The sequence below is a fragment of the Crotalus tigris genome, unplaced genomic scaffold (assembly GCF_016545835.1).
Source record: "Crotalus tigris isolate CLP2741 ecotype Arizona unplaced genomic scaffold, ASM1654583v1 scf7180000023617.9722795, whole genome shotgun sequence".
Lineage (NCBI taxonomy): Eukaryota > Metazoa > Chordata > Lepidosauria > Squamata > Viperidae > Crotalus > Crotalus tigris.
In genome coordinates, this window is record NW_024100081.1 from 1,664,655 (window position 1) to 1,679,439 (window position 14,785).

General features: G+C 33.2%; 1 protein-coding gene across 17 annotated transcripts in view; it reads left to right on the top strand.

The window, feature by feature from the left end:
* The window catches only part of DAB1 (DAB adaptor protein 1), a 298,012-nt gene that overhangs the window by 225,637 nt on the left and 57,590 nt on the right, over positions 1 to 14,785 (top strand). For 14 of the 17 annotated variants that reach the window (XR_005553761.1, XM_039319766.1, XM_039319761.1 and 11 more), the window contains 4 exons: positions 6,844 to 6,975; positions 10,062 to 10,181; positions 10,650 to 10,688; positions 13,012 to 13,077. Coding sequence is in view for 16 of the 17 variants with exons in the window: in XM_039319766.1 (XP_039175700.1) it covers positions 6,844 to 6,975; positions 10,062 to 10,181; positions 10,650 to 10,688; positions 13,012 to 13,077 (357 nt within the window). In the remaining variant the exon portion in view is untranslated. The remainder of the gene's footprint in view (positions 1 to 6,843; positions 6,976 to 10,061; positions 10,182 to 10,649; positions 10,689 to 13,011; positions 13,078 to 14,785) is intronic. The other 3 variants (XM_039319773.1, XM_039319772.1, XM_039319771.1) reach the window with 1 other exon arrangement.

Consider the following 14,785-nt stretch of genomic DNA (forward strand, 5'->3'; position numbering starts at 1 on the left):
GTTTCTAATCTGGAGTTGAGCCTGAATGCTAAATTTTAAATTAAGCAGAACCAAACATTGTGTAATCAGAATGTATTTTTGGTGAAATTAAATTATTCCAGGAATCGTAAACATTTAGAAGCGAATAGAAAAAAATACACTTAAAAGGCTATTCCTATGTCCTGTTCTTGTTATAGTTGTGTTCCATTACTTTAATCCTTTTCACAAATGTAAAAATAGTTCACTGATTTCTTTACACACACATAGATTGAAAACGTGAATCAGTAGTAGCTGATTTCAAAGTGTATTTTTCTTGCTTGTTTTTAATTAGTTTTCTAGCAGAATAGTAGCAGGCAGGTAAGTATGAAATATAAGGTTGTACATGAATATGCCCTGAATAATATGAATTTTCTGTTTGTAGAACAACTTAGAACTAATTAGTTAAAGAAGTCTATGGACAATTGATATGTTCTACATTGAATTTAGAAGCTTTTCAGGGCTAATTGTTTCCTAAAACAGAGGGATGTTCTAAACTAATATAAAGTACTTCATTCTATACCTACTGTGTTGGGACACAACATGCTTACTAGTGTCTAGAAATTTATTGACAGCCATTTACTTAAGTTCTCTATAAATACTGACAGGATAGTGACTGTAAACATGTTTTTTTCCCCTTCTGTTCAATTGAGTCTGATTCTTTACTGCTTCTTAATAGCCTGGTACAAATTACAAGGTAGTAGTTTTGCATCAACCATTGGAAATATAATGATTGTCCAAGACTTAATGAGGTTTCCAGAATAAATAAAAATGTTTCTATCTGCTATTCCTGCATTAAAGATAGTTTACCATAGCATAATATTTTATGTCCAATTCCACAAATGAATGTGATCATAGATTAATTTCTGTGAAAATCAACAAGGTAATGACAAAAAAATGGATTTAATAGGACCCTGAGATAAAGAAAGAGGGATACCTAATTTTACAATTAGAAGGAAAGCATACAGCTTGAATGCAGAAGAAAATCTAATAATCAATACAATTATATTATGTAGATAAGCTAATATAATTAATACACTTGAGAATATGTAGCACTCATGAAGAATGCTTCCAACAAAATTAATTTACTCGGCTAAATTTATTGGCAGATATGTCATAATATACGATCAGTAGGATATAAGCAAGCTTTTGTGAATGTGTTTGTTTGCTTAGGATCTGGATAATTACTAAAAACTTTGGAACCCTAGAAACATCCGTTCGGGTCTCTAGTAATACAATCATTCAAGAAGGGGTCTGACAACAGAGTTTTTGTTCCATTATGTTCCATGATTGTACAAATGTCTAAATAATTATGGTTCTTCAGTTGTTTGTGTGGCATTCATCCAAAATATTGTCAGTTGTCCTTTTTGCAAAGCTCCTAATAAGCAAGCTAGGGCATCACCATCTTTTATACAGTTACTGTCACTGTTTAGCTTTCAAATTGTACTGGAATAAAATGCCTTATATCTGTTTTTCTTGCTTATATCCTGTAAAGAAATAGAGCTGTAGAATAGAGAGTAGATGCACTAGCCTGTTTGTAATCATTCTTCTGTAGAGCTTTAGAATTTTAAGATTGCAATTCTTAGAAAAATAATCACATCCAAATCTATATAAGTATTCTGGCTTGCTTAAAATCTCTATTAAGCCCTGAAACCTACATAACTATTTTATGTAGTGTTTTAAGCTTACCATTTCTTGAAACAAAAGAAAAATGAATCTGATAACATATCCAATCTCTGGTTAAACCAACATTCATATACAGAATCTATATTCCTCATAATTAAGAATATGGAATGGAGATGCAGTTTTGAGTGCCCGCTGAATTCAGTATATTGGGAAGCCCTTATTTGTTTAAACAATGATCTCATGACAATTTAGACAGCATAGATTATCTGCTTAACTTTGGGTCAATATTATAGATATTTCTCTTATTTGGCTGGAGTTTGGATGTTATGCAGTGTCTCCCCACCTCCTCCTTTCTCCTGCTTATATATTATTCATTCTTGTAATCCAACAAAATAACTGACAGAAGATGATTCCTGTGGAAGAAATATATAAATTATAAAGAATATTTAAATTATGTATTTATTGTAATAGCCAGTATCTATTTTAGCTAGAATTGGACTTCTACATTTATAAGAACATCAATTAAATTACATGTTTAATATTGTAATCTAGTTTTGGGAACACTGCTGCATTAAAACATGACTTAGAAAATTCATTATAGAAGTAGAAAAATTAACCCCCACCAGGACTGACACCCAACTCTTTACAGTTGAGCAATCCACTTTGAGCAACCCAACACTGTTTAAGTGGGCTGTTTTCCCATTAACTTTAGTTTGGTAAAAATGTCATTTGTCCATGCACACAGCAGAGGGCATGGGGCTCCTTATATCATCCCTAGATATTGGACATTGTTTGCTTTACAGAGCTATCATAAGATTATTATCCAAGCCTTAACCAAAACAAGGCATCAGTTTGAAGTTTTATATAAGATTGATAAATATATTTCCTTTAAAAAGAAATTGCATAATAAAACTGAGATCTCTGATTAATTCTGAAGTTGACCCCAAGAAAGATCTGCTGTTAATGTATTGTGGCTCTCTCTTGATTGCTCCAGCATTTTAATATAGCTGAGAAAGTACCACCCCTAATGCAGCAAATCTGACTCATAGTTACTGTGATTGGGCATGCAGGGACCTTGGATGTAGCTCCAATAAATTGCATCCTAATTATCACCTGCTTGGATTATGATGATATGTTATAAGAGGGGATGTCTTTGGAGACCAACCTGAAGCTGCAGTTGATTTAAAATGCAATGGGCTGCTTATTAGCTGCCCCATATTACGCCTGTGCTGTGGACCCTGCCTTACCTTCAAACAACCATTTTTAACATAAAAAGGTCAGTGTGATTTGGACCTTAAATATTTCCAGAATTGTCTTCTCCAGCCTGGGTCAACCTAGTCAAATCAATTGTTCTGAGAGAAACTGCTGCTAGTATCCTACTTTCCCAACATGATGGGAGTTAAGGCATGAAAACACTGTTTTTATGTGACAGTGTTACTCTGTTGAGCAACTGTCTCTCAAGATCAGCCAGTGTGCTCATTTCAGAAAAAGATTATAGAATTCTGCTGGAATTTTTGTATTATTGCTGGTTTTGCTTTTAACCTTGGCTTAGCTTGGCCTTTAAGTCAGTATTGATTTATGGCAACTGCCTGGACTAGTCCCTGCAATTTTCTTGGCAAGATCTTGAAAATGGTTGGCAATTGTCTTCTTCCTATGGCTGAGAGAAAGTGAGGGACCCAGGGCCTGTCATCTAATGTGGAACTAGAATTCAGGATCCCCCAATTTCTAGCCTGGCACTTAATCACTGCACCAGACCAGCTCTCCTATTTATACTTACCATGGATGTTTTATATATAGTACACAGCTTAAACCTGTTTGTTTAGTGACTGTTTGAAGTTACAACAGTCCTGAAAAAAGTGACTTAAAATCAGTCCTCACACGTACGACCATCACAGCATCCCCATAGTCCTGTGGTCAAAATTCAGATACCTGGCAACTGGAATTTATCTATAATGGTTACAGTATCCCTGGGTAATGTGATTGCCTTTGTGATCTTTACAACTGGCTTCTAACAAGCAGAGTCAACAGGGGAAGCTGTATTGGCTTAATGACCATATGATTCATTTAACAACTACTATGATTCACTTAACCATGGCAAATGAGGCAGTAAAATTAGGTGTGACTCACTTAACAGCTGCTTTGCTTAGCAACATAAATTTTCCCAATTGCTGTCATAAATCAAGGACTACCATTAATGTATATTTGTTTACCATTAATAGCCTTACTTGTAGATTACAAGTCAAATAAATTCAGTGTATTCAAATCTTTATAATATGTAATTCATATATTTTTATGATATAAAAAATGACAAATATGAATGTCAATTCACCTTTGAAATAAATGCCAGTTTAGAATGTTATCTTAATCTCTGCTAAACTTTCCTTAAATCTATTTTTCTGTGCTAATTACATAAATAAATTAAAATTTAGCAGAAGGGATATTTCTCTGTGTTTCTCTATACTGTTACTGCCATTGATTGACATGAGATTTTCTTAATCACTATAATTTATAATAGGTTATAACAACTTAATGAAAAGATTTTTGCAAATTTAGTTACCATGATCTGTCTCTGTGTGTCTGCATTCTGTTTGAGCTTTATGAGATGTTTGCAGGTTTAAATTAATCACATGAAATCTGCACTGATTATAAAATAAAACCATATTTTTATACAAGATAGATGGTTTGCACACACAAAACATTAAGACAGTTGTAATCTATGAACATTAATGAAATGCTAATTAAATGATACAAATTAAACAAAAAAAACCAAAGCCTTTTTATTACGAAAAAAATAAATTTGTTCATTGCCTAACATTATTGTGCTTGTATAGCAATTCTTAGGAGTGGGCATTATCTAAATTGTATTGTCAGAGCAATAGAAAACAAGCTATACAAAGTAGAATCAGTCAATAGGCCAAAAAAAGAGTTTATATAGAAACAAAGAGAATATTGGGAGAAGAGATTGAGAGCTATAATGACAGTTACATGATTTACTTATTTCTTATAACACTTTTTGCACCATTCAGTCAAGAATTCTAGAAAAAATATTAAAAAAAAACAGTTGCCTCAATTAAAACTTAATTAAAAGCTCACAAAGCATTAAAAAACCCACTTGTAATGATGATCTCCTAACAAGGGGTAAGAATCAAATACTTATTTTAAAAAGAAAGCTTATAACATCACCTCTTGAATGCCAGAAGTGAATGGGCCCACATACCTCTTTGGGGCAGTGAATTCCATAATATGGATGCAACTAAGGAGAAAACCTGTCTTCCTGTCTATGATCTTCTCATACTGTACCATCAAAACCGACAAAATCAGAATGAAGCAATCCCTGAAATGATCTAGCTTTGTACTATATGTTTTACATATACTAATGGGCATATTATATTTAAATTATCAAATATGGCTAATAACCAGTGCAGCAACTAACAGAATGTTAATGTTTTCCTTGAGTAGTAGATTCCCTCAATTAACAGTATGGTTGTTGCATTTTTTAGGTTCCTATTGTCTGCAAAGACAGCCCTCATATAATAAGTAGTCCAACTACCTCATGAGTATTTGAGTTATAACTATCTAAATTTCATAGACCAGGAACATCTACAACTGGTGCACTACCCAAGCTGATTAAAGGTCCTTCTGATCATGACTTTCACCTTCTATCTACGCAGAAACCATGACTCCAAGATCAGCTTGAATCAAGGATCAGCTCATTCCAAGGAAATTGTTTCATTCTTTACAAATGACCACCAACTCCCTCTTACTAGAATTTAGTTTGAAACTTTTTTCTCCTTATCTAATCTTTCATACACTCTTAAGCATAAATTCAAGACTTTTGCTGCATCTCCGGCTTAGTCTTGTTACAGTAATATTGTTGAATAACATAATATGCTTGGTGACCTGGTGGAAATATTAAGTGGGATAGGTCCGTGTAAGCTGTGAATTTCCAACCTATCTCAGTTTCCAGGGAATAGAGATTGAAGTCCCCAAGCAGTAGAATTCCAGCTCTTCCAATCAGCCCCAAAATAAAGCCCGGGTGTTTCTGGATAGCCACTATTAAGCAAGAGGGCAATCAATACATCAACAACCATCTTATCTCTAGGACCCAAATTCACAAATAGCAATTTGTATCTAGTCATTTCTGGCACACAGTTTCTTCTTACTGCCAAAGCCTCATAACTATAACTATAGCAATGCATTCTCCCTACCCTTTGCATTATAGTGGTTGCAGGACCTGACACTTGGGAAGACAGATTTCCAATGCAGACACATACTCAAAAATGCATGCTAAGTCAGTGGTAAGCAAAAATAAACTACTGTACAAATGACAGGAAGGAATGACAAGCTCTTTTCTATCTGAATATGCACACACAATTATTTTTTTTGTATAGAGAGGAACCATATATTGTAATGCAGTTTATATCTGAAAATTATTATTAAGTATATATAACTGAAATTAAACATGTGGATACCGCACTGCTTTTTGTCTAACTCATGCAATTTTTTTAATATATCCAACTAGAGGCTACATGTATACACTTGCACCTATTTTTCCTTGTAATATGAATACAGATATATTAGTGCTCGAGTCTTCTCCATGCAGTAGTTGTCCAGGTTTTTTTGGAAATAAAGTTCCAGAAATCAGCTGGCCTTTAAATCTTACTTAATCTTACTTAAACAGTAGCAATATTAATTTCAGTGCTAACGCTAGTCCAGGATATATGTTCAACCATAAGGCAGGTTTGTCGGAAAGGCCATTTGAAAGATACTGAGGAATGGTAAAGGAATTGTAACAACTAAAGCTGTCTTAATGATCACAAGAAAAGCAACCTGTCATTGAAAGATCTGAAATTTGACACAATATCACAAGAGAGTTTGTGATAACAGATGAGGAAGATTCATCTAACTGAAAACAAAGCACTAGATGAAACACCTAAAGCACCTAAAGCATGAAATGATTATAAACATGATCAAACCATTCAGATGTAGTCTTGAAGAAAATGTGCTTGAAGCATTACTTTTCATTGTGATACTGCTGTTTTACACATCTTTATAAAAATAAATCGCATGACTCAATCAAACCATGAGTTTTTCATTGTGGGATTGTTATTTTTCAGACTTATCCTCATAAAAATAAATCATGTGCCTCAATCAAAACTTGAGCTTCAATTAATAATGCTCTTGTGCTTTGTTTATGAACAGCTACTACAGCATCATCATGCAGTACATGAAATTTCATACATCGCCAAGGATATCACAGACCACCGGGCCTTTGGATATGTATGTGGAAAGGAAGGAAATCATAGATTTGTGGCAATAAAAACAGCCCAAGCAGTAAGTATTAAGTATCATTTCTCATTTATATCATCATTTTATCACCTTTAGTAGCATTCTTTATGCAGTATATAATACTATATAATCCCTGCATAAGTGTTCTGAAATGACAGTTTAACAATATCAGTCTTGGAAAGAAATGAGCACAGTTCATCCTTCCCAGTTTTTTCTTGATGTATTCCTTCTAATTAGTAATTATTTTGCTTTCTAATTAAGCAGTATACATCAGCTGAATACAAATCAGTTTATTTAGTCCCCTCCACTCTTTTAGGTAGAAAAAAATTGAAAACAAATAGCTATTTTCAGGGTCTACTCTAAGTATCTTTTATGTTCATTTTAATTTGCCATTAATTTGCAAATATAATTTGTATACAGTAAATAAAAATGAATCTTCACCTAATTAAAATTTGAAGCTTGACCAATATAAATAAAGTACAAATTAGTTCACTAGGAATAGATGAGATTCTCTCCCATCTACTGTACAAAGATTTCTAAAACTGCATTTGTAAAAGTTTACAAAACGAAATTAAAATATGGTAATTACAGATGTGAGTTCAGACACATCAGTTTCAATCTCAGATAATATGTTTTTGCTATATCTTATAATTTTGAATTAAAAGTTTCATTTTAAATGTATAGTAAGTTAAATTTATGCTTAAATAGTGTGAACTATTAAATAGAGTCACCAGTAAAACATTAATAAGTTTAAGCTTGAGATGGGTGAACATCAGTTACTCATTTTCAAATTGGATTGTGTTTGAGACTTCATTAAGGAAAAAAAATTATCTGAGAAGTATTGAATTACGCTCTGATAATTTTATTTTGGTTTTGATTGCATTTTCTTCATTGCACAGCGCCATCCATAATGAACTTTCAAAATGTACTCCTTGCATTGAAATACAGTATCTCTAAAAAACACAGAGGCACTTAAATTTAGATTGCAGCCACAAATAAATTTTATATGAAGTCCTAATAAGGATTTACATGCATACAGAAGACAAAACATTATGACTGGTCTCCAACCTACTATTTATAGGCAAGGTTGATGAGAAGGTGGTTTGGCTCCAATTTCAGAGAGTCCTAAACAAAAAAAAGATTATTTGAAACCCTTCCAATTGGAATTCAGAGTCACCTTTGCTCAGAGCTGGACAGTGTATCTCTCCATGTCCCAGCAGCATTTGATATTCTTGATCATGATATCCTTTTGGCCATGTGCAAGGACTGTGTATCATAGACATTATTCTGCATTGGTTCTGCTCTTTCCAGCAGCTTCTATCAGTGTTGTTGGGGGAAGAAAAGTTGAACCCTAGGATCCTTCAATCTGGTTTGCCTCAGAGCTCAGCTTATTTTCCAGAGTTGTTTAATATCAACAAAACCTGCTCTGAGAAACCATTCATCCATTTAGAGTTAATCAGCATCAGTATGCTGATGAGATCCAAATTTATATCTGTACCCCAGGCCAAGCAAAGGCTGGCAGTAGAAGCCTTTACCCAGTTCCTCATGGCTGTGTATATTGAAAGAAATCCAGACAGAATATCAATGAGACAAAGTTCCTATTGGTACAAAAACCTTCTAGGAGAAGAATATCCTTCTGTGAATATTCCATCTATTGTTCAAGTTGGAGTTCCATTTCTCTGAAAGTACTGAAATATAATGGAAGATTTTTCTGGATTCAGAGCTCTTGCTAATGGAGCTATTTCATAAAGGAAGGAAGACTTTTAATTGGAGAATAGCAACTGATCTACAGGTAGTCCTTGACATAGCACCACAGTTGAACCCAAAATTTTGTTTGCTAAGCAAGGCATTTTACAACCTTTTTTTGCCACAACTGTTAAGCGAATCACTGCAGTTGTTAAGTGAATCAGGCTTCCCCTATTGACTTTGCTTGTCGGAAGCCAACTGGGAAGGTTAAAAATGGTGATCACATGTCCTGGGACAGTGCAGCTGTCATAAATGCATGCCAGTTGCCAAGTGCCCAAATTTTGATTATATGACCATAGGGAACCTACAACAATTCTAAGTGTGAAAAATTGTAATAAATCATTTTTTTCAGTTCTGTTGTAACTTTGAATGGTCACTAAATGAACCGTTGTAAGTCTGGAACTACCTGTACTTTTGATTTTATATTTTGCTGTATGGTGTTTTGACATTTTAATTCTGTAAGCCTAATATCTGACAAATGGATAGCATACAAATTAATAATAAAAATATATTGAATTGTAAAAACTTCTTGGCTGGTTTGATTATGCAATTCATGGAGTAACAGAAAGGATTTTTTTCACTGAATTTTTTTTCACAAGGGAATTAGTTTGCTTTGTAAGTTACATTGCCTCAGTGCCAACAATGAATATTTAGCTGAGAATAAGGAACCAGCAGGAAAGTAGTTCTGTAAATGTGTACATAGAGCTGTTCAATTTTATAGTAATTTGTGAGTACATATACAGATAGGCCAAGCTAGCAAAAAAAAAAAAAGACCCAATGCTGATCAAAATGGCTCTCAATTTCTAATATAATTAAATGTTACATACTAAACAAATTCTATTAGTGAATGAAATAATTTCAAATTTTATTTATTTACATCCGGCTTAAATTGTTTGCAGCACTCCTCATTTAATTATGATAATTGGAACTGGATTTTTTGTTGCTAAGTGATGAAGTTGTGAAGTAGTCACACGATTGCTGTTTAATAATGGCAGTTACAGCAGACCCCCCCAGTTACTTCATGTTGTTAAGCAAGGACCTTATGTGATCATTACTTCATGCCAGGTTCTCCTAACTTTACTTGTGGGAAGCTGGCAGGGAAGGTCACCAATCATGATCACATGACCACAGAGGTGGTGCAACAGCCAGAACTCTCTCATTCAGCACAGCTGAAGTTAAAACAGTCATTAAATGAGGACCACTTGTAATGGATAACTGCCAAACATATTAATTCCATTGATTTCAGTGCACTTGCAACAAACTGATTTGATTATTGTCATTGAAACCTGTCTTATCAGAAATGCTGAATTCTATTAACTAGACCTTTTATACATATTTTACATTAATGCATATACATTCATTCATTACTTCTATATCGTTTATAGGCAGAACCTGTGATTTTGGATTTACGAGACCTCTTCCAACTTATTTATGAGTTGAAACAAAGAGAAGAACTGGAAAAGAAGGCACAAAAAGATAAACAATGTGAACAAGCAGTATATCAGGTATTTTAATGATTTTTGGTAGGCAAGTACAAAAAATTAATATGTATTGGATTTGGTGACTTTTTGTGGTACAGAACCTGTGATGCAAAAAACTAAAAACTAATTTATATAAGATCAGTTTCTGTATTTGAGGATGATACTGTTGGTGTTGGTACAATTATGTTTGACAGTGATTAAAATCAACTTAGCTTTGGTGAGAAACTTAATCATGTGAACTTGTTGACTTGGCAATAAACATATTATATATAAAACTTGGAAATCTTTGGAGTAATTGTGTGATGCTTTTTCTGGTGTTATTTCATACATAATTATATACACTGTAGGTTGTACATGCAAATGTGAATATCTATTTTACATCTATATATTATGCAGTTCCCTTATGCTTTAAATCATGAATATGGCTCTTAGGCATCTGCTGTTCATATTCTCTCCCTTTTTTGTCTTTATCTTTGACTTTCTTTATGATAGACAATTTTGGAAGAAGATGTAGAGGATCCTGTTTATCAGGTAATTTTTGAAGCCATTTTTTGTGAAGTTTCAGAAACAGGAATGTGGTTTATCTATAAAATAATATAAAACTATAAAAAAAACCTTCAGCATTTCAAAAACAGATCAGTAAGGTATCAAGGACAAGACTGAACATTGTAAAAAAGTTTTCAAACTAGTTTTTTAGTTTTTTTTTAAAAGAAAGCAACAAAACATTAAAAATAGAAAATAAAGAAAACCTAAGTAATGTTGCTAATACTGAAATATAAATATAATCCCTAGGAATGATACATAGCGTCAATTGAGAAGTAATTTCAAAAATATCAAGTCATTTTTAACAGGATTATTTATATTTTTTTACATATGCTTTGAGATTGTTCTTTTAAGAGATTGACCATTGTAATTAACTATTTTAATGCAAAGAAGCCATTTTAAAAAGCTATAGGTTGAAAGATGAGTCATTCTAAATTAATTTTATTCAATTGGGAGGTCATTTGAGAAACAGAAGTTGCCATGCAGGTGTTCTGTCCACTCCACAGTTCATGAGAGTCTCCCTATGTTCATAACAGGGATGGTCATTGAAATGGTATGAAATACTAAATCTGCTCATGCTAAAGATTAATGAAGAAATACACTCATTGATTAATTAGGAAAAAGAATAATAAATTAATGCTTCTCCAAAAGGCATACTAAATTCCAATTTTCTATCCGTGAAATAGAAAGAAGTGCAAAGTCTCTAAACTATAATAGTGGAAGATTCCATTATAAGTAGTTGTGGCAATAGGAAATAAGACAGGTGCTTCAAGGTAGGTGTGTTAGTTCCAACTTTTACAGCCAATGCCCCATTTATCATCCAAAACTGATGTTTTAAAAACTAATTGTGATAATTAAAAGATAAAGAAGTTCAGTTCCATGGACAAAGAGTCAAAAATACTAGGAAGTATAGAAACCTGTACAAGAGATTTTCCCCTCTGCCAGCTATAAGATTGCTCTCTTCACTCTCTTTTAATTTTTTTAGAACATTTTATACCAATTCTTGGTGTGAATTAAAATTTTGCTAGTTGAATTTAGGCCCTAGGAATCAGTCACCTGGCGTGTAATGCTGAGTTATAATGTTGGTTTGCGAAGTGTGTATGCATTTGATTTGGCCTGATGTGTAAAATTTTCCATTATGGCTTTCAGTAAATGCCATATGTATGGCTCATTTAATCAGCTGTGCTTAAAAATTCTGGCTTAACTCCTGTGTTTGATGTCGGTGTAAAAAAAAGATATATAAATCTATAGATATATAAATATAATGCATGAAATCAATTCCTTATTGCAAATCTTTGAAATAGCTTAAATATTGAGACACACCAAGATTTAATAGCATCGATATTTTAATAATAATTAAAAATTAGGAAGTGGGCCATTGCTTGAATGTTACTCTCGTTCCATAATCCAGTATTTTTATACTTTTTCCCTTTCCTTTTTTTTAGTTTTACTGATGGAATAACATGATACTGTACATGCTTTGGCATGAATCGAATCAGCTTTGGAAAGTAGGAGTTAAAACTGGCTAGCAAACACTGAATAGTGTTTTTGAGATAGCATTAACCATAGTAATTTGGGTACACATAGAATAGAAAGCTAGGAACATAGGAAGAAAGGAAAGAATGGTGCTAACTAAATAAATGATGCCATTGTCTTAAATAGGGTTGAAAGGTTTTTACTAATGACAAACAAATCTTTAATGTTATACATTTTTACGAACAACAGATTACATGCCATTAATAATATTTTCAAAACAAAAGAAATATAGAAACATGTTAGAAGAAAGAAATGATTTTTAAAATACAATATAGGAAAATTGTCTTTCCAAGAAAATGGAAACAATAAGTAGATGATGATAATGATAATTAGAATTATCATCAGTATTGAAATAGTTTTCTGTGAAGTTGTTCCCATGAAACTTCTTCAAAATCAGTATAGAAACCAGGCAGTTAAAATAAACTCATTGCTGAAGTCCATTTTCCCTGCTTTTCTTAAATAAGATTAAAATTACAATAAGGAATATATAGGCTTCTTTGGAAACAAGGTTGAACTCTGTTCGTATCTCTGTTGAGGAAACAGCAGGAAATTTGTTTAATGACAATTAGTAAAGTTTCACATCTTTTTTATTTCTCTTCTATAAAAGAAAGTCACATTTTTGTTTTTTGTTTTAGAAAAAGAGAAAGTTGCTCTTTTGTCAGCCTGTACTGCTGTTCCTTTTCTGCTGATGGTTATTTCTTCTAAAGTTCAAAACTGCCTTTTTCTCCTTTCTTTTTCACCTCTGACCTTTCTTCTTTTGCTGCTGATGTAATAGTACATTGTGTTTGAGGCTGGACATGAGCCAATTCGTGAGCCTGAAACAGAAGAAAACATTTATCAGGTATAAAATTTGTACATTTGTGTTCTTGTTCCTTCCAGTAATCATCAAGCATATTTTGAAGAGTAAAATATGTAAAGTTTCTTTTAAGCTCATTTATTTTTTCCTAAAGTCATACATTCCATTTCATAATTGTACAGGTTTTGGATTTAGCTTGTAGAGCGTATGTAGTTCTCGACTTACGACCTCATTTGAGCACAATATTTCTGTTGCTAAGCGAGACAGTTAAGTGAGTTTTGTCCCCATTTAAGACATTTCTTGCCACAGTTGTTAAATGAATCATTGCAGCTGTTAAGTTAGTAACACAATTGTAAAGTGAATCTGGCCTTCCCATTGACTTTACTTGTCAGAAGTCACAAAAGGTGATCTCATGATCCCAGGATATTTCAACTGTCATAAATATGGGCCAGTTGCCAAGTGCCAAAATTTTGATCACATGAACGTGGAGATGCTGCAGTGGTCTTAAGTGTGAAAAAAAGTGTAAGTCACTTTCTCAGTGCCATTATAATTTCAAACAGTCACTAAACTAATGGTTGTAAGTTGAGGATTATCTGTATCATTTAAGATGCATTTTTTCCTCAGCCTTTTAAAAAAAGTATAGGTCTGTCTCTCTCTCTCTCTCTCTCTCTCTCTCTCTCTCTCTCTCTCTCTCTCTCTCACATACACACACACACACACACACACACACACACAGAGAGAGAGAGAGAGAGAGAGAGAGAGAGAGAGAGAGAGAGAGAGAGAGAGATATTATTATTAAGTAGAAATTATTTCTACTTAATTTAGATTTAGAGTTCTGTTTTTTTAACAGAATTAAGAACAAAGGCAAAATTCTGTTCCTGAATTCAGGCCACAATTATCATTTTGGAAGCCCTAACTAACAGGATTTTTATCCTAAGAGGTATAGGCTTTCATGGACATTATTAGATTGTATAACACCTTTCCTTTCCTACAAGAATTATTTTTCGCCTTTTTATATTTGAGTGTTTACCAGCTGTTACGATTTTATTTATTTGTCTATATGTGTTAATGAAATGTTTCTAGGGTGGCTTAGAAACCCTCTTCCTTGTATAACACCCAAGCCTGACAACCAACTTAGTCCAAGGTTTGGAGAGGAACCAGGTTCTCAATGATCATTTAAATGCTGATAAGAATAATTTAATATTTTCATTTCTGTGGGATGTTATTTCTGAGGGAAGGTGCTACAGGATTTCCTGTATCCTTCTCAATAACGTAGTTTAAGCTATGAGGCCTGGGGCATGCCAAGTCTGTCTGATCATTCAGATGGGCAGAGTCCATGGGGAATAGACAGTAATACTTAGACCCAGTACTGTGTAAAGCTTCGTATGCAAGAACCACTATCTTGAATTGCACTGGAAAACCTGCTGGAGAGGTCTAATGAAATCTGCCTGTAACTCTTGCTACAGTTGGAATTCTTTCTAAAGGTGAACAAATGGTTAAAAAAATTCTTTTACTTACAGATCCACAATAATTATTCTGTTTTATGTCCAGGTTTTCCAGAATTACTTAATTAAATGCCACTGAAATAGGCCTTATTTGGCGATTGCATAAATAAATGTCTACCATCCTGACTTGTCACTAACTTTTAGTTTTCAGAGAAAATAATATAATTTCTTTTATCATGTTCATCCAGTTTTATCTGATTCTTTCCCTATTTCCCACAATGTTGCCAAGCATAATTGTTTTTTCTAGT